Consider the following 19,970-nt stretch of genomic DNA (forward strand, 5'->3'; position numbering starts at 1 on the left):
TTTATTTAGAAAGTTAGGAATAAAATAACCTTCAACAGTAATCACAATCTCACGAATAAGTAGGGTTGCTAAACGGGTCGTGTTCGCGGGTTGGTAGGTTCAACCCGATCCGAACCCTAAAATTATATAATAAAAATTACATTAAAATTATAAAAATTTATATAATAACTTTCATTTTTTAAGTTATATTTATAGCATAAAATTACATGTAAATTCATAACACGACTAATTGTTGATTCATTAAAAAAAATTAGATTTATAGCATAAAATACACACCCAATTTAATTTATGACATAAAACATATTTTAAATCATATAATATAATAGAAATGATTTAAACGGGTCAACCCGCCAACCCGACTGGGCTGAACCGAACCTGACCCGTTTAGCTAAATGGGTTTGCGGGTTCAACCTGAAATTGGCCCAAACCCGTTTAAACTAAACTCAAACCCATGAATTTCGTGTTAGGTTCGTGTCGTGTTTTCGGGTCGTGTCAGAAATTCACACCCCTACGAATAAGGTTGCACAGGCAATAAAAAAAATTTCAATACAACTTCCATCGCTAAAAAGTATAATATCTTAAAAATAAGTGGCAAAAAGACTTATTAGGACTTATTAACTTATGACTTATCCAAAATGAGTTATAAAAAAAAATGTTTGGATTATGTGGTGTGAAAAGTCAATAAAGGTGAAAGGGGTGCACCCCTCATGAGGGTAAATTCTCGCCAATTATTTCTTGCCATGTCAAACCCAAACCATTTAAAAAAAATAGTGAATTTCAAATTTTGTCATTTATCTTTATAGTGAATTTCAGGCGGTGTTCTTTATCTTTCAAATTGACGAGTCTTATACTTAATGTTTTAAAATCTTGCCCTAATTTTGTGTAGAAGGTGAACATAACTAAGGTTTTATTGAAATTAGGGATCTAGTAAACGAGTGGGGTTGGGGGCTGGTGTTTTGAAGGGGATGGTGTTGGGATTGTTGTTAGGCTTCAGGGAGGGGATGGTGTTGGTGCTGCTGTTTTGAAATTGGAATATGGTAAAAGGGTGGCTGGTGTTGGTTTCGCATGTGCGAGGAATAGTGGGTGGTGATTGGAGTGGTGCGGTGGTGGTTGTACTTGGTGTGGGGTGGATGGTGGTGGTTTCGCATGTGCAGAGGCAGTAGGTGATGGTTAGAGTGGTACGGTGGGTGATGGTTGTTTGGCAGGTGGGGGCGGCGGCGGTGTTGCCGCGCGGCAAGCCCGTTCACCGGTGCCTTCCCCGCACTCACCCCGTTCACCCTAAGTCAAGAAGTTGTTTTATAAAAGATGTTTAGCTTAGCTTATTCATATAAAATTACTAAAAACAACATTCTTTCATAAGTCAATATTTCAAAAAGTGTGTAGGTTAGATTATGGCATTTTTTTAATTGTTTATTAAAAAGTCAAAAGGAGTTTTGAAAAGGCGGAATTTCTTAACTTTTAAAAAATGACTTTAGGGTGAGAGGGAGTGCCCCTCTCTTACCCTCCCCGTTCGGTAAAACCGATCCCCGCATGGGGTCACCGAGGGTGCCCCAGACACCCTTATTTTCCCTTATGTAAAAAGCTATTTACTTTTACAAACAATATTTCTCCTTATCTTCATTGGTGATCAAACCCAACCCAACCTTTTATTAAAAAATTAATATATCTTTCTTCCACCTACACAACTCAATTTTACTCAATTTTTAACACACATTCACAACCCATCTCAACCTAAAAAATATGTTTTTATAACGAACTCGGTTTCTAATAAAATTTATATCAGGATGTTCACAAAAAAAAAAAAAGAAAAATACCATGTATTTAGTTGTTTTAAATGTTTGAATATTATAAGTTATTTGAGTAATTAAACTAATAGATGAATTAGTTTGGGTTGCAACCAAGGTTGCTCCACCAACTTGGTTGCCAATTTTAATTTCATTTTTTATTTTATTAATTACTCAAAGTTTTGTCTTATTGGTGACCAACCCAACTTTAGGTCACCAATGGACATTAACGACTTTTTGAATAAGCTAATAGGTTTAGGCAATATTTTAAAAACCAGTTATTAAGTCATATCGGGTTGGGCTCTAAAATGGTTCAACGGTTTGAACCGATAGAACCGCCGATACATAAGATATAACGTATTCGGTTTTTACGGTCCTTTATCGTACCGGACTCGTATCCAGTATCCGGTATAACCGGCCGGTTTATACCGGTATTTAAAACATTTGGTTTAAGTTGTTTAAAAAAGCAATCCCATACCCTTTTTCATAAGTCAACAAGTTGTTTATTTCCCCCACAGAACCCTCCACTTTTTTCCCCAAATCCCCTGTTCCTTCTCAATTCTTCCATATTTCCCCCACACTCCATAAAACCACATCCATCTCCCTCACACACTCATCTTCAATTCTTAACTCAACATTCGCAACACCACAAAAATCTAATGTCTCCAACAACTACCTTTTCCCGATCATGCTCCTTCAAACCCCACGTCACTAATAACAATTCCACCCTCAACCCATCCTTAAAAACACCATTTTTTGGCAAACCCACATTAAATTATCGAAGATCATGGGGTTTGAGACCTCAACGACGTCGTATTTTGAGGGTACAGTAAATAGGGTGATCGGTTGGTGGGTCATGTATTGGGCTTATAAGGACTGATCCTGATATGAATTGGACATTATGTTAACTGTCGTATTTTTTGATACAAAATGTCCTAAATTTGTATCACACTGGAATTTTTATTCCCTCCTAATTTCTACTAAAAAAATTAGAAACTCCCTCCCATTTTCATTCTTTGAATTCCCGTCATAATAGGATCTCAAACTATTCAATCCTTCCTTCTTTGAATTCCCGTCTTAATAGGATCTCAAACTTTCAGGCTCTGAATTTCGTTTCGCCCTTGTGGAAAAGCTCAAGGAAAATCAAAAGCATCAAACACTGAATAATCTTCTTCGGCTAAGGTATTTTTCAGTTCTAACAGTCTATTTAATCATCTCCATTCTATAGTTTGATTTATGTATTGTGTGTATTAACTGAAAAGAACCATTATGTATGTGTGTATTAACTGAAGAAACCATTATGTATGTTTGTATTAATCATGCTTCTTTACGACTCTTCCATATGTATGTGTAACCCTAGTTTTGTAACCAGTATGTATGTTCGTATATACGGGCTGAAAGTCTGGAACAATGCCGTTTTATATGAACCATCATGTTAATTACAGAATACAATAGTATAACCCTAGGTTTTCAAGCTTTAGTTGAGTCTGTGATCAAGGTTGTGGTTCCAGTTGTTAATCCGCTGAACTCTAATTCTGCACCTCCTTCCATTAGCACTTCAAATGACCCTCATAAGGGCTCCATTTTGACCATGACTTGTATTCTTAGAGTTGATGATATGTGATGATGAGAGTGGCTTTTAGGGGGGAACGTCTTTAAAAACACACAGCAAGTATATACACGATTTCTCCTACAATTTCACTACTTTTATACCCTCTATCAAACATAGATTCTTCCACAACAGCAAATTACCTATAACTATTGTGTGAAATGCACACACTTTACAACGTAAGTCTCACGTTCATCTCCACAAACAGTCAAACACAAATGATACATCTACATATACATATATATACAGAGAGATAGATCGAGATGTGTGTGTTTGTGACCTAACCGCCACCAGCATCACCACCCGCCGGCCGTCACCATTGCTGGACGTCATTCATTAACAGATTTGTCAAAATTTCGCCAGAAAATCGAGTCCCCCTCCTTCGGCCCGCGTCTCATAAATGATGTTGGCCCGACGTTCAGATCGGTGTACGGATGCTCAGATCGGCCATCCATGCTTGGCTGGAAACCATTACGCGGCCGTGTATCTGAGGTTTAGACCTGCAATTTCCGCTATAAAAATGACTCGAAACGTGGACTCCGCTGTAGAAATAATGACTTGAAACGTGGACAAGTGCAAACATGATACATGGCATGTGGATTGTGGCATTACTGTAAATAACAACGTAAATTTGTGCAGTTTGTATAATGTTTACAAGAAGCGACGCAAATTGTATATATATAATATGCTTCCGCTGGCGTATCATCCTATTTTGATATAAGTTGTCATATTGTTTTAAAACCTTATAAACTTTCTATAGAGCATAATGTTATGACCTGAATAGAATAGAATAGGTGCACTAAGTCAGGCTCTTTCTCTTGTTTCTGCATATAACTGGTTTCATGTAAAAATGATGTTCAGTATATACTTTCCATAGACCATAATGTTGTCAATTTGTGTTTGTTTAATAGCTCGATTACAAGTAGGTATTACCTAGCTAATCAATCAACCAGTCACAAGCACATGCGTCGCAATGTTGTGAAACATACTATTTACTCGAATGTATGTAATTTTTACATGTTGGCCGCATTCGACAATGTACAGATCCTCTACCACGACCTGTACATTGTTGTTTCAGAAGGCCCTTGAACGATTTGTTTGGAAAACTAGTGTTTTTAACCCGACCCAAAATCGTTTTGGACAGGGGTGGATTCAAGTTAAAATACCGGGTTCCCAGGAACCCATTCGGTTTGTAATATTTAGCGTAAACCTGTATAGAAAATAGAGAAGGAACCCATAAATAAATTATGGGTGACCCCATAACAAAAATATTTAGTGTTGTAGTGGTGTAACCCCCTCTTTTCAAATGATTGCACCCGAGTTCGAGTCTGCATTTGCGTCTTTTTTGTTCCGTTTTTTCCTTTTTCAATTGTTAAAACCCATGTTAGGGGTTAAACTAAAAAACAACACGCCTGCTCCCTCAACCTCTAGCGAACAACCGTCTCCCACCTCCACCTCTAGTCGTCCACCGCCGCGGCGCCATCCACCTTTCCAGCGTCCACCACTTCAAATCTCTCTCACTCTCTCAGGTGTGTTATAACTTATTGATGTTATCATGTTAATTTTCAATTTCTTGTCTTTTAATATGCTTTAAACTATGATTAGTGATGTTAATTTATAGTGTGTTGAAACATAAATTTTTTTTATGTTAATTTTAACTTGTTGTATTGAAGCTTAGAAGTTAGCCATTTAGGGATGTTGTTGATGCAGGGAAGGTATTCGATGAAATGTTATTGAAATTGGACAGTTGAGTTAAAGGAATTGTTTATATTTGTTGGTTGAAGTGTACCCTTTTAAGGAAATTATTATTTAACCAAGATATTGATAATAGAGAGTATTAATTAGTTCTCGTTAGAGTTGTTGATTATTCAGTATGTGGTGAAAATAGATGAGGATGTGAGATCAAACATAGCAACACTTAAATCCACACTTAAGTCAAGAGTTGGAAAATTATGACATAAGTTGCAGGTATCAAACTGAGAATTCTTTTTCTTTTTTTTTCATGCATTCAATATGGCTTTTTTGATCTTTAACTCTCTTGAGAAAGACCTATTGCTGGCTAGTCCAAATAACTGTGTCATTCATGTAGAGTGCCAATGCATGCCCAGTGAATTCGATTCTATTATCATCTAGTCCATATATATTTATTTGCCTGCATAAAACAAATCAAACATCTGAAAATATTGTCAATGAAGCTAGAAGAACTGAACATGGTTTGTTGAACACATTACTTCCTGAACCGCCAACATTTGTGACACTAGTGTGAATAAGAACGCAAAATAAGGCACCATTAACCATTGACTTGCTTATGTGTATGAGTTCTTTGTATCGTATTTTTATTATGTGATTAACCTTACCCGATCCGAACCGTCAAACCGACCCGAATTTTTTATGTCTATCTATAAAAGTGAACCCAGTGAAAAAAATTCCTGGATCCGCCACTGGTTTTGGAAACCTGTTTGAGAGATCTTGACCTAAACTGTAGGGTTGTAATCAGCTTTAGAACCCTTACTTTGTCGTCTTGAAATTCATGTCTTCCTATTTTGACCCGAACCCGTTTTGACCCATGACCCGACCCGTTTGACAGGTCTAGTGGCTTTGCACGCTTGGTTTTCTTTCGTGTAGGAGATAGCGTATTGGTTTCTGTATAAAATAAAAAACGGGAAAAGAGTATGTCAATCGGGTCTACAACTCAAAAATTTAAGTCAGATGAAACAGACCTGGAATCATTTGTTTATTGCGCGCCTCTAAATTTGTTATAGTGTTTTATTATACTGTATTGTACTATTGTGTTTGATTAGATTACAATATATCTACTTATAATATTTTAAACTTAATAGTTTTAGTGACTTAAAGATATCATCTTAATGTTTTGTTTATGTTTTAACGAACATTGGAGGTTTTGAACTTGGTTGTTTCCTGTATTTTTTTGGCTGAGTCAGCAACAAGTAATGACTGAAAGAACTTTGGTATGGCTTTCCCGCATTTCGTTACAATATGGGTTTGTTTATTCTCAAGGCAATAGTCTTAGATTGGATTGTTATTTTTCCATGTTTTATAAAAAGGTACTGTATAAAAAAAACCACACATAAAAGCCCAAATGTTGTTTTATTTATTATTTTCTGGTTTAATGTATAAAGCCCAAATACAAAAGTTGATGAGATTTTTCGTTTTTTGTGTACACTAGTAATGGAAGATAAAAGTATGCAAGGACAAAGCTCCAAAAGACAGATGAATCCTTATGAAAAGAGTAGAATGTCAAGGGTTCAAGAGAACCAAAAAAAATTACAAGCTTTGGGATTGAAAAATATTGCTAATTCTTTGACAAGTCTAGTAGAGAGTGACAAAACAAAGAAAAAGAAAAAGAAATCAATGGATACGAGCGAGAAAGATATAGATGTAGAGCATATGCCTGGTTCTGATGTTGATGATCAAGAAGCTGCTACAAAAATCTCTAAAAAGGTACGAATATCAAATACGGATAATATAATTTCTTTCGGTTTCTTCTCTAACAATTCGACTTACAGAAACAACGTCGAACATACATTGCTCCGCAGTCCCTGAAAAGATATACTAATTTAGCACAGAAACGATTCATTGCTCCGACTGTCTCCCGTGTGCTAACAACTTCAGAATCTCATATGCAAAAGGGACAAGTAATTGATACAAGAGGGAGATCAATTGTAGCTAAGAGAAAGTTATTAGCAGTTGACAACGATGATGACCACGGGGAGCGTGACATGAGATTGCATGGTACCTATATTTGTTTTTCAAATATTTTATGTATGATATTTAATTAATATTAAGTCTAGATTCAATTAACTGTTTTTGATGGTTACTTTTTTGTAACTATAGATATCAATGAAGAACAAGATGATGTTGTATCTGATGATATTGAAGATATAGATATGAATGAAGATTATGAAGAACAAGACAGTTTTAAAGATGATGGAGATAAAGACATGGAAGATTTAGAAAAGGTGAATGATTTAGAAAATCAGAACGATGAACTGGTTGAAGAAGAACGTGAAGTTCCAGAAAATGAAGAAGAGCATGAAGTTTCACAACAAGAAAATGAAGCAGGTTTATTTGATCTACTTGTTTGCTTCATTTTTTTTTTGTTAAATCATATATTTAGTATTTTTAATGTATACATGTACATTGTAAATCATTTTCACTTTTTGTAGTTCGGAATGTACGTAAAAGAGTGAGAGGACCAACGCGTATGCCAAAGGTTTGGGCCCAAGAAGAAGGGGATATAATTCCTATTTTAGTTAATGAACACGGACAACCTATTAATGACAAAAGTAGTCAACTGACCCATTTCATGGGAACCCTTTCAAGGAGTGGAAAGTATTGTCCGATTTATAAACCATGGAATAAAGTTAAGGCGGCCAAAAAAGAAGCGTTGCTTGCACTCTTAAAGGTACATAATTAAAAATATGTATGTTAATGACTTAAGTATTTGTTTTCTCACGTAACCTGTTTCATTTTTAGACAAAATTTGATATTCCTGAAGTTGCTAAAGGCTGGATATTGCAATCATTTGGGCGGAAGGTGAAGAACTGGAGGGCAAGAATTAAGGAACTATACCATGATCCGTCTTTGTCACTGAAGGAACAAATAAGTTCTAGGCCAAAACAAGTGCAAAAAAAACAATGGAAGAAACTTGTGAAGTATTGGAATAAAGAAAAGTCTAAGGTATGAAATAGCCTACCACTTTAAATAACATTAGTTTATTTCCCATTCTGAAATTTCACTTGTCTACTGAAGCTCGTAAGTGAAAAAAACAAGGCGAATCGGGCAAAGAAGAAGATGGTTCAAGTAACGGGTAAAAAAAGTTATGCTCGAGTCCGCGAAGAGCTAAAGGTGATTGTATGAGATAGTGCAATTGTTAATCTAGCATGTCGATATCCATTGTTAATACTTATTTTTGTTTTTATTCAAACAGGCATCTAAGGGACAAGATCCAAGTCGATTGGTGTGACACCTGTGTCACTTCAACCATCAAACAAATGCCAAACCAAGGAAATATTGTATTTCATACTTGGGATTTGTATAAATATGTGTATGCTTTGCACATATCAATCCTTGTTCAATTTCATACTCTACAACGCTTTCTGGAGAATTTTACGCAAACTGGTGCATAAACGTACTCAGTTTAATGCGACAAATACTCCGGGAGACCATCATACACTTAACATACCTTAAATAACCTTTACATAACTTAGAAATAAGTTTTGAAGGCTTTGGTATGGCAAAAACAAGTTAATTCGCTTACAGGGACTAAACTTGACAAACTGCGAAAGTATGCCAATTTGAACTGTAACGAACATTCCGGAACATGTCCATAAGTTAAACATACCATAAATATCCTTTACATAGCTTAGAAATAGGCTTTGAGGGGTTTGGTATGCTAAAACAAACTTTTGGATCATTCAGGGACTAAAAGTGTCAAAAAGTGCATAAGTTTGCACTTTCGCGCATAACTCACGTTCTGAATACATCCGGACATCCAAAAATTTATGTAAGCACCCTTATATTATGCCTTAGTGTTTGGCATGAGAAAAATCCATTTGTCGCGTCATTTGGATCATCTTTCGCGCTTATGCGCATTCCGTCGTAATTAAGCGAACATCGCGATCGTACGGCCAAACGAACCGACATCCGGAATATTTTTGAGCATATTTCAAGTCCCCTACACTTTAACTTCATCTTAGAGCCTTGAAATGAGGTTAACGGGGCTTAAACGTGCCAAAAATGGGCCAAAATACGTGTTTCTGAAGTGCAGGGACCAAAATTGAAAATTCTGGTCTGGGAACCTTAGGCGGGGCGCGTAAGGATTTGCCAAATCCTTAGGCGGGCCGCGTGAACATGTCTGACAGAAGATTTTGCATTTAATGCAGAATCTGGCCTTTCGTTCGATCAAAGGGCGATGCCTTTTCACCCAAATGAAGGGCCAAGGGTCAAGTTCACTGAATTTAACCCCTGGACACATGTACGCACGAGATCAAGGCACGATATTCGATAAAACGATCCTAACGGTTCCACCTTTCCTATAAATACCCCCCCATTTGAGTAAAAACCCACAAAATCAGATCTAGAGCTCTAAGTTGAAACCATTGTTTCATACCTGAGCTATTTGGTCTTGATTTGCACTCGGGGACCCTCCGTAAGTCTTCTTTCGTTCTTTTATTCGCTTTTCGAGTCCGAAAGTCAACGTTTTGTTGACTTTCTGCATTGACCAGCTTTTGGTCAATGTGAAGTTCATGGAACTTCATAGCGTGAGCGTGATCACGATGGTTATGGTCCATAGTGACCATACCTACTGATTACCACGTTATCTAGGCTCAGTGACGAGCCGTAGTTTCGGCCAAAATGCGCATTCTTGCGTATTTTGTAACCAAACTACTCGTGGGCATCAAAGCCGTTTGTTTTGATGCCAAACCTGTTTCTAAACTTAGTTAAGCATGTTCTAACATGCTTAGCTCGTCACTTTTAGTTTAGTGCTTATATAGGGTCGTAAGGTAAGCGATTTAAACCATCGCTTATACTTTCGAACCCGACCCATTTGGTCGGTCATTAGGACCCGACCAAACACATTAGGTTCCGAGGTTATACCGTGTGGTCGCAATGTTAGGCGTTCCGAACGCGTTCTACGCGAACGACGCGTTAGGGTAGCATAAGCTACCTAAACGGGTCGTGATGGGCCGTAAGCACTTAGATTAGGTTTCATTTCAGTATGTAGGCTTTGTTAAGCCATATTACACGAGTCTCCATACTCGTTTGGTTTACGAACCTGCATACTATCCGATCCTCCAACATAGGTCCGGTATATTAACATAAGCTACCTGTTAGGTGCCGTTGATATCCCGTGATCTTTGACATTATCTGGTTATTATACAAGAACTCCAAAGCAATCTCAGGTGAGTACATAGTTCCCCTCTTTTACTGTTTTCTGAACTGTTTTGGGGTGAAGCATGTGTACCTATATGTTATTTTCATGATTTCAAAGTATAATTGATTATACATGATAGTATTTATCTTTTGACAAACTAAATGACTATCTATGGTTTAAACACTGATTTCTCAAAAATTACAAAAGTAATTGTTGGAATAGTACTTATTTTGTTCACCAGACCGATTGGTAGTATGATATAGCGCTATAGGACTAGACACCCCATTCCTGTTGTCATGGAATGTCTGAAACCAATTTGTTTCTCCATCCAAATAGGGATTTCCTTTGTGGTATCCTTATAGTCTCAAAGGTGTAGTTTGATGCACCAGGTCTGAATGAATTCTTAAATCGCACCTTTAAAGTATATTTTGATATACTCCCAAAAAGTATAGTTTGATATACTCTCATGTGTGGTGTTGTACAGAACCAACATATATTTTGTAATCATCCAAAGCATATTGTGATATGTTACTTACATAACTAAAACATAGTTTAATATGTTATTTATCACATCCAAAGCATATACTGATATGTTAGTTACAAAACTAAAACATGGTTTAATGTGTTATTTATAAATCCAAGATATACTTGTAATATACTACTGAAAACTATTATTTTGAACAACTAAAGTATATTTAATATACTATCTATCAAACGATTTAGTTTTGGTTAGTGTTTAGATAACGGAACGAGTGTAATGTGATGAAAACATGGTAGATACGCCGCTGGTACTTCTTATATATAAGTGTTTTCATTGCATTACATACCGTGGCGTTATTTAGTACACTTGGGTTAACAATATTGGAACTGAAATATATTTTAATATATTACTTATTCAACTTTCTTAAACCAAGGTATATTTTATATATACCATAAACGTTTTATTAAGACATTGTTTTTCAAACAACTTAACTTATACAAACTCATTTTACATGGTTATTCAGTTAACCCTACATTATTCTCTTATTTATACATATCATCTGATCCTATCGTTTTTCAAATGATTTACAAGACAAAGCAAATTTACAAAGTTCATGACTAAACATTTTCTCAAACATAAGTCATGAACTCCGTTTTCACAAAACCTATGTATCTCACAGGCATTTTTATGCTGACGTACCTATTTTTACACATGTTTCAGGTGCTGTCTTGAGATGATTGTTGATGCATGCTACATTTAGGATGGACTCGTGCCTTAGCAACTTTAAAACTTGGAAGATCATAGTTGTACTTATGTGATTGTAATAGAACAACGAGTTCATTTAATCAATAAAACAATATTTAAATTTCCATGTGTTATGAAACAATGATTCTGTTACAACACTCCCCGACGATTCCGCCACGTTTTGTTGTTACACGTGGTCGGGGTGTGACAGAAAAGTTGGTATCAGAGCTCATGGTTATAGGGAATTAGGTTATTAGTAATGCTTTGACCTAGTCTATAACCTTCCTAGGACCCTAACGCGAGTTTACTTGCGTTTAGTCATAAAACAACACCGTCACCTATCCTTAGGCGACGACCGCAACAAGAACATAAATTTCAAAACCGCTTTGAAAACTAATCATCTGTTCTAGGATGATTGATTACTAGGTTTTGAACCCTCTGTTATAAGGTTTTGAACCCCTTTGAATTTTCAAAACTCACGTCAAAGTTGGTCTAAATATTGTGAACACATGCAAACTGGAAGGGTGGGTGCCTGTACCCTGAGTTTTCTGTCTAAGGCTAGAGTGTTCGTACAAATCCACATAATCGGACCAGTCACTCTTACCTGGGAACTCTTGGGGTGAGTGTCCACTTATAGGCGAGCATGTCTTCGCGATACATTATTTTTGACCTATTTGCTTTGATTAATCACCAGGTCGTTTGTTGCTTTGTAGTAACAGACAGGCGGCCACTATCCTTGCTTTCATCAGATTTGTTTCATCTCATTCTTTTCGTCTAATTCTCTCACTCGTTTCCTCTCATGTTTCCTCTTTTAGAATGCCTCCTCGACGCGACAATCAGATGGCGAATGCCGAACTGGCGGAAATCATCGCGCAACAAATGGCTGCTGCCTTCCCAATTCTTTATGCTCAAATAACTCAAGCCATCAACAACAACAATGCTCCATGCAATTTCAAGATTTTTAACTCAGCTAAACCGCTCAAGTTCAATGGTTCTGAGGGAGCAACTGGTCTTCTTCAATGGTTCGAGAGCATTGAGAATACTTTCCGTCACGTTCAGTGTCCTGAAAATCGCAAGGTCGAGTTTTCTTCGAGTGTGTTTCAGAAGAGGGCTCTTACATGGTGGAACGGGGTTATGAGAGACCGCGGTGCAGAGGTTGCATTAGCACAGACTTGGGCCGAGCTTAGGGCTCTTATGATGAAGGAGTTCTGTCCTCGTCATGAGCTTAGGGCTCTAGAAAGGGAATTTGATGATTTAAAGCAAGACAGTGGGGAACATCGAGCCTATACTGATCGCTATGAGGAATTGAGCTTGTTATGCCCTACTATGGTTACGCCTCTGGATAAGGCAATTGAGAAATACATTGATGGGCTTCCTGACGTAGTTCAGGACATCGTTACTGGCAGCAACCCTACTACTGTCAGACAAGCCATTGAATTGGCTGCCACTCTGACTGAATCCCAAATCAGGAAGCGCAAGCTGTTTCGGAAGGGCGACTTAAGACCATCTGACAAGACTGCTCATGTGGAACCAAAGGAAGAAAGTGCTAAGGTGTCCAAGAAGAAAAAGCTCAAAGCCTCTCAAAGCTACGCTGTAACTGCTCAAGACAAACAAGTTGCACCAAACCAGCCAACACAACCTCGTAAAAGACAAAACTATGTTGGTACAGCACCGTTGTGCAACAAATGCAACCGTCATCATCTAGAGCAAGAGCAGTGTCACAAATGTACCCACTGTGGGCGGTTGGGACATTTGATCAATGTTTGTCGTTATGCAAATCAAACTGCTGCAAACCCTGCTGCTGTTCAAGCACGGTTCCCTCCAGGGTCATGTTATAACTGTGGTGACCTTACCCACTACAGAAACAATTGCCCAAGGCTTGTTAACATACCTCCAGCGCGTGGACGAGTGTTCAACATCAATGAGGCAAACATGAACAATGATGCAGCAGTGAACAATTAGTGTTTTGTATTACCTTAGTTGCTATCTTTTGACACTTCAAGACAATTCCGCTGTTACATAAATAAAGATTTGTTGTTTTTATTTCTGCAAAATTTATGCGTTTGTGTGAATGCTTGATGCAACTTTATGATGTCAACCCAAAGACAAACTACTCGTATGGTTCTATCATATTATGATCACTTGTGATCTCCCCAAGAACCTTAAACTCTCGTTTCTTTTAAGAAACAAAGTCAAACACTTATTGAGAATCCCTCTATCTTTATAGATAGATCTTCATAAATCGTTAAAATGCCAAATGAAATCCATAGGTTGGATTCCTAGTGTGCCTTAATATCCATACCTAAGGATAACAAAATAAAGAATCAAGTTAACTAAATTTGTGCTTATGTATTTTCTTACATGTTTTGTGGTTGTATGTGATCCATCCAAATCCTCATAGAATCTTTCATATCTTCATACGAGAGATTCATAATGGGATATCCAAAGATACTATCTTAAACCCTTAATGGATTTCAACAGTGTAGTTAAGTCCCTCGGGTTATAAAGTATTATTCTATAATTGGACCTCTTGAAAGGTCTGCTTAAACAGATTGATTTTGAAAATCTGATTAGAAATATCATGTGATGATATAAAAATGATCCCTTAAGCGGTCTATTTAAAGAGATCGTACGACGGTCTAGTTAAGAAGATCATGTGTTGATCTAGTTAAAAAGATCATTCGCTGATCGAATTAAAAGGATCCTTTGGTGGGATAGTCAAATCGCTTCATATTTATTCAAGTAATTTTTCCTACGGATTATGAAATGGACTGTGCGGACTGTGCAAGGAATTACGTAATTATGGAGGCCTACATAATTATGGAATTCAGTGCACAGGAACCACAGGAAGTTTCATCATGTGTTAAGACCTAGTGACAAGAATAATGATACGGGAGAAGTCTCGGACCTCGACCAATGTCATTTATTCTCACACTCCCCCAATTCTGATCTCAATCACACACCAAGTTTTCCTATGATAAGCCTTCATAGGAAACGTTCGTCAATCAGTAGTTCAAAATTTCATGTTTTACTATTTCACGGAATTCACTCTGAGGATTAACAAACTCGCTAAGAATCCTAACATGGCCCAGGGTTTTACCTAAGGGTTCAATGGATCTATTATAAGGCGAAACCTTCACAGCTGTCCTCACGAGTTTCCTCTAGAATTAAATTTCGGGACGAAATTTCCTAAAGTAGGGGAGACTGTGACACCTGTGTCACTTCAACCATCAAACAAATGCCAAACCAAGGAAATATTGTATTTCATACTTGGGATTTGTATAAATATGTGTATGCTTTGCACATATCAATCCTTGTTCAATTTCATACTCTACAACGCTTTCTGGAGAATTTTACGCAAACTGGTGCATAAACGTACTCAGTTTAATGCGACAAATACTCCGGGAGACCATCATACACTTAACATACCTTAAATAACCTTTACATAACTTAGAAATAAGTTTTGAAGGCTTTGGTATGGCAAAAACAAGTTAATTCGCTTACAGGGACTAAACTTGACAAACTGCGAAAGTATGCCAATTTGAACTGTAACGAACATTCCGGAACATGTCCATAAGTTAAACATACCATAAATATCCTTTACATAGCTTAGAAATAGGCTTTGAGGGGTTTGGTATGCTAAAACAAACTTTTGGATCATTCAGGGACTAAAAGTGTCAAAAAGTGCATAAGTTTGCACTTTCGCGCATAACTCACGTTCTGAATACATCCGGACATCCAAAAATTTATGTAAGCATCCTTATATTATGCCTTAGTGTTTGGCATGAGAAAAATCCATTTGTCGCGTCATTTGGATCATCTTTCGCGCTTATGCGCATTCCGTCGTAATTAAGCGAACATCGCGATCGTACGGCCAAACGAACCGACATCCGGAATATTTTTGAGCATATTTCAAGTCCCCTACACTTTAACTTCATCTTAGAGCCTTGAAATGAGGTTAACGGGGCTTAAACGTGCCAAAAATGGGCCAAAATACGTGTTTCTGAAGTGCAGGGACCAAAATTGAAAATTCTGGTCTGGGAACCTTAGGCGGGGCGCGTAAGGATTTGCCAAATCCTTAGGCGGGCCGCGTGAACATGTCTGACAGAAGATTTTGCATTTAATGCAGAATCTGGCCTTTCGTTCGATCAAAGGGCGATGCCTTTTCACCCAAATGAAGGGCCAAGGGTCAAGTTCACTGAATTTAACCCCTGGACACATGTACGCACGAGATCAAGGCACGATATTCGATAAAACGATCCTAACGGTTCCACCTTTCCTATAAATACCCCCCCATTTGAGTAAAAACCCACAAAATCAGATCTAGAGCTCTAAGTTGAAACCATTGTTTCATACCTGAGCTATTTGGTCTTGATTTGCACTCGAGGACCCTCCGTAAGTCTTCTTTCGTTCTTTTATTCGCTTTTCGAGTCCGAAAGTCAACGTTTTGTTGACTTTCTGCATTGACCAGCTTTTGGTCAATGTGAAGTTCATGGAACTTCATAGCGTGAGCGTGATCACGATGGTTATGGTCCATAGTGACCATACCTACTGATTACCACGTTATCTAGGCTCAGTGACGAGCCGTAGTTTCGGCCAAAATGCGCATTCTTGCGTATTTTGTAACCAAACTACTCGTGGGCATCAAAGCCGTTTGTTTTGATGCCAAACCTGTTTCTAAACTTAGTTAAGCATGTTCTAACATGCTTAGCTCGTCACTTTTAGTTTAGTGCTTATATAGGGTCGTAAGGTAAGCGATTTAAACCATCGCTTATACTTTCGAACCCGACCCATTTGGTCGGTCATTAGGACCCGACCAAACACATTAGGTTCCGAGGTTATACCGTGTGGTCGCAATGTTAGGCGTTCCGAACGCGTTCTACGCGAACGACGCGTTAGGGTAGCATAAGCTACCTAAACGGGTCGTGATGGGCCGTAAGCACTTAGATTAGGTTTCATTTCAGTATGTAGGCTTTGTTAAGCCATATTACACGAGTCTCCATACTCGTTTGGTTTACGAACCTGCATACTATCCGATCCTCCAACATAGGTCCGGTATATTAACATAAGCTACCTGTTAGGTGCCGTTGATATCCCGTGATCTTTGACATTATCTGGTTATTATACAAGAACTCCAAAGCAATCTCAGGTGAGTACATAGTTCCCCTCTTTTACTGTTTTCTGAACTGTTTTGGGGTGAAGCATGTGTACCTATATGTTATTTTCATGATTTCAAAGTATAATTGATTATACATGATAGTATTTATCTTTTGACAAACTAAATGACTATCTATGGTTTAAACACTGATTTCTCAAAAATTACAAAAGTAATTGTTGGAATAGTACTTATTTTGTTCACCAGACCGATTGGTAGTATGATATAGCGCTATAGGACTAGACACCCCATTCCTGTTGTCATGGAATGTCTGAAACCAATTTGTTTCTCCATCCAAATAGGGATTTCCTTTGTGGTATCCTTATAGTCTCAAAGGTGTAGTTTGATGCACCAGGTCTGAATGAATTCTTAAATCGCACCTTTAAAGTATATTTTGATATACTCCCAAAAAGTATAGTTTGATATACTCTCATGTGTGGTGTTGTACAGAACCAACATATATTTTGTAATCATCCAAAGCATATTGTGATATGTTACTTACATAACTAAAACATAGTTTAATATGTTATTTATCACATCCAAAGCATATACTGATATGTTAGTTACAAAACTAAAACATGGTTTAATGTGTTATTTATAAATCCAAGATATACTTGTAATATACTACTGAAAACTATTATTTTGAACAACTAAAGTATATTTAATATACTATCTATCAAACGATTTAGTTTTGGTTAGTGTTTAGATAACGGAACGAGTGTAATGTGATGAAAACATGGTAGATACGCCGCTGGTACTTCTTATATATAAGTGTTTTCATTGCATTACATACCGTGGTGTTATTTAGTACACTTGGGTTAACAATATTGGAACTGAAATATATTTTAATATATTACTTATTCAACTTTCTTAAACCAAGGTATATTTTATATATACCATAAACGTTTTATTAAGACATTGTTTTTCAAACAACTTAACTTATACAAACTCATTTTACATGGTTATTCAGTTAACCCTACATTATTCTCTTATTTATACATATCATCTGATCCTATCGTTTTTCAAATGATTTACAAGACAAAGAAAATTTACAAAGTTCATGACTAAACATTTTCTCAAACATAAGTCATGAACTCCGTTTTCACAAAACCTATGTATCTCACAGGCATTTTTATGCTGACGTACCTATTTTTACACATGTTTCAGGTGCTGTCTTGAGATGATTGTTGATGCATGCTACATTTAGGATGGACTCGTGCCTTAGCAACTTTAAAACTTGGAAGATCATAGTTGTACTTATGTGATTGTAATAGAACAACGAGTTCATTTAATCAATAAAACAATATTTAAATTTCCATGTGTTATGAAACAATGATTCTGTTACAACACTCCCCGACGATTCCGCCACGTTTTGTTGTTACACGTGGTCGGGGTGTGACAATTGGAAATGTTTCGTGCATGTTTCTCCAAAGATGGAACTACCAAAAATTTGGAAGCTTCAAATGCAATTGTAAGTAATATGCTTATATATTCATACACATATTTTTTCTATGTGTTCTTGGTGCTGCTGTTAAAAATGCATACCTTATTTTTGTGACTATGTCTAATATAGGCACAGATGCAACAACTTAGTTCTAATCTTCCTGAGGGCTCGATCGATAAGCCTGGACCAGATGATGTTTTTTCTAAAGTAATGGGTAATGATCGAAATGGTGATGCGGTTATGTATGGTCTGGGGGTTCGTGCTGCTGATGTTTGGGGTGTAATACCAAGTCGTTCAGCATGTCATAGAGAAAACATCCAATTGAAGTCTCAATGTGAAGAACTTACTAGTACTGTGGTCCAGTTACGAGCCCAAGTATCAGAGATGGAAGGGTCGAGGGGTGGTTCCAGTGTTCAACCTCTTGCATCACAACATTTCCCCAATGTAACCAATGGACATCAACGTTTACGGGTATTTTTCTATATAAATCTTTAAAAACCAATTTTCCTTAGTTTTTCTAGAAAAATTTTAGCCTGCTAGTGTAAAACTTTATTAATTTTTTTTTGTAAAATGATTTTTTGCACTATTATGACTAGAGTTTAATAAATATTTGTTGAAAACTAAAATGTAGGTCGGAGATGAAGTTTTCCTCAAAAGCATTCTAAACTCTACCGAGATTGTAGCAAGAGGAAGAATCCAGAGCTTGGACCCAAATGATCTAGTTGGTGGTACAGAGATTGGACCAGAATGGTGTGAGGTAAACGTTCAAGTACCAATAAAAAAAGATGAAAACTTGGTAAGACCATATGGTTTATTTTCTACAATTCAAGATTGTATTGGCGCATCCATCGCATGGCCCTATCCATTCATCTCGGTATGCATTTGTTAACTTTGTGATACAAATAATTTTAATATCATGGAACTTAATGCTTATACATGGATGGTTTATTTGTAGGTAGTCCACGAGGACTGAGGACGCATGATGACTCAAGATTTTATGCTTCTTATTTCATTTAGTTGCTTTTAATTTCTTTGTTAAATGTTAAGACTTTATGTTAGATAATGTTATAACTTATTTATGGTTAGTGTTTTTGTTATGAACATGCTTTTTTGAAATATAATGAAGTTTTATTTTTTTTTTCATTAGTTGATTTAATACAATAACTATTAGGATGTTATATGTTGATGGTTTATTTATAAAATTGGTTTTATAATCTCATTTGGGATATTAGGACCATTTTCTTGATATTAAAGTAGCTATAACGTTACATCATAAGGGTCCTATAAATTAATTTTTAAGGACGCTTGTATGTGTATCAAAAGATTAAAAGTAGGTAATCACATATTAGAACATTGTAAAAGTGTCCTAATATGTTTTTTTTAGGACGCTATTTAAGTTGTCTATAGACATATTATGCGACCATAAAATTGGTTTCATGATCTTATTTGGTATATTAGGACCCTTTTCTAGGTACTAAATTAGCTATAATGTTACATCGTAAGGGTCCTATCAATTAATTTCTAAGGACGCTTGTAAGTGTATTAAAAGATTAAAAGTATGTAAGCACATGTTAGAACATCGTAAAAGCGTCCTAATATGTTTTTATTAGGACACTATTTTGGTTGTTCAAAGACATATTATGCGACCATAAAATTGGTTTCATAATCTTATTTGAGATGTTAGGACGCTTTTTTAGTTCCGAGACTTTTTACGACCCCTTTACATGAAACGCTTTTACCATTGGTCCTATTAAATGAATGGTCCTATAAAATAGCATTTTAGGACGCTTTTGCGTGTACTAAAACCCAGTTTTCTTGTAGTGATGTTTAGCGGAAGCATAAAAGTAAACCCAAT

General features: G+C 36.7%; 1 protein-coding gene across 1 annotated transcript; it reads left to right on the top strand.

Annotated features, from left to right (window-relative positions):
• Positions 1-6,801: 6,801 nt before the first annotated feature.
• On the top strand, positions 6,802-19,088 carry LOC110943113. Its single transcript, XM_022184869.2, has 11 exons — positions 6,802-6,855; positions 6,921-7,146; positions 7,249-7,476; positions 7,581-7,819; positions 7,891-8,094; positions 8,167-8,262; positions 8,345-8,374; positions 18,077-18,142; positions 18,245-18,586; positions 18,747-18,989; positions 19,071-19,088. Exons 1-11 carry the CDS (start codon positions 6,802-6,804, stop codon positions 19,086-19,088), a joined length of 1,746 nt encoding a protein of 581 aa, XP_022040561.2.
• Positions 19,089-19,970: the final 882 nt, after the last annotated feature.

Source organism: Helianthus annuus, chromosome 5 (assembly GCF_002127325.2).
Source record: "Helianthus annuus cultivar XRQ/B chromosome 5, HanXRQr2.0-SUNRISE, whole genome shotgun sequence".
NCBI lineage: Eukaryota > Viridiplantae > Streptophyta > Magnoliopsida > Asterales > Asteraceae > Helianthus > Helianthus annuus.

Excerpts from the sequence above, each read along its gene's own strand:
- LOC110943113 (XM_022184869.2), top strand. The coding sequence starts at position 6,802 with ATGCCTGGTTCTGATGTTGATGATCAAGAAGCTGCTACAAAAATCTCT. Across the intron at positions 8,095-8,166 it reads GGAATAAAGAAAAGTCTAAG|CTCGTAAGTGAAAAAAACAA; the intron begins GTATGAAATAGC and ends TGTCTACTGAAG. Across the intron at positions 8,263-8,344 it reads GAGTCCGCGAAGAGCTAAAG|GCATCTAAGGGACAAGATCC; the intron begins GTGATTGTATGA and ends TTATTCAAACAG.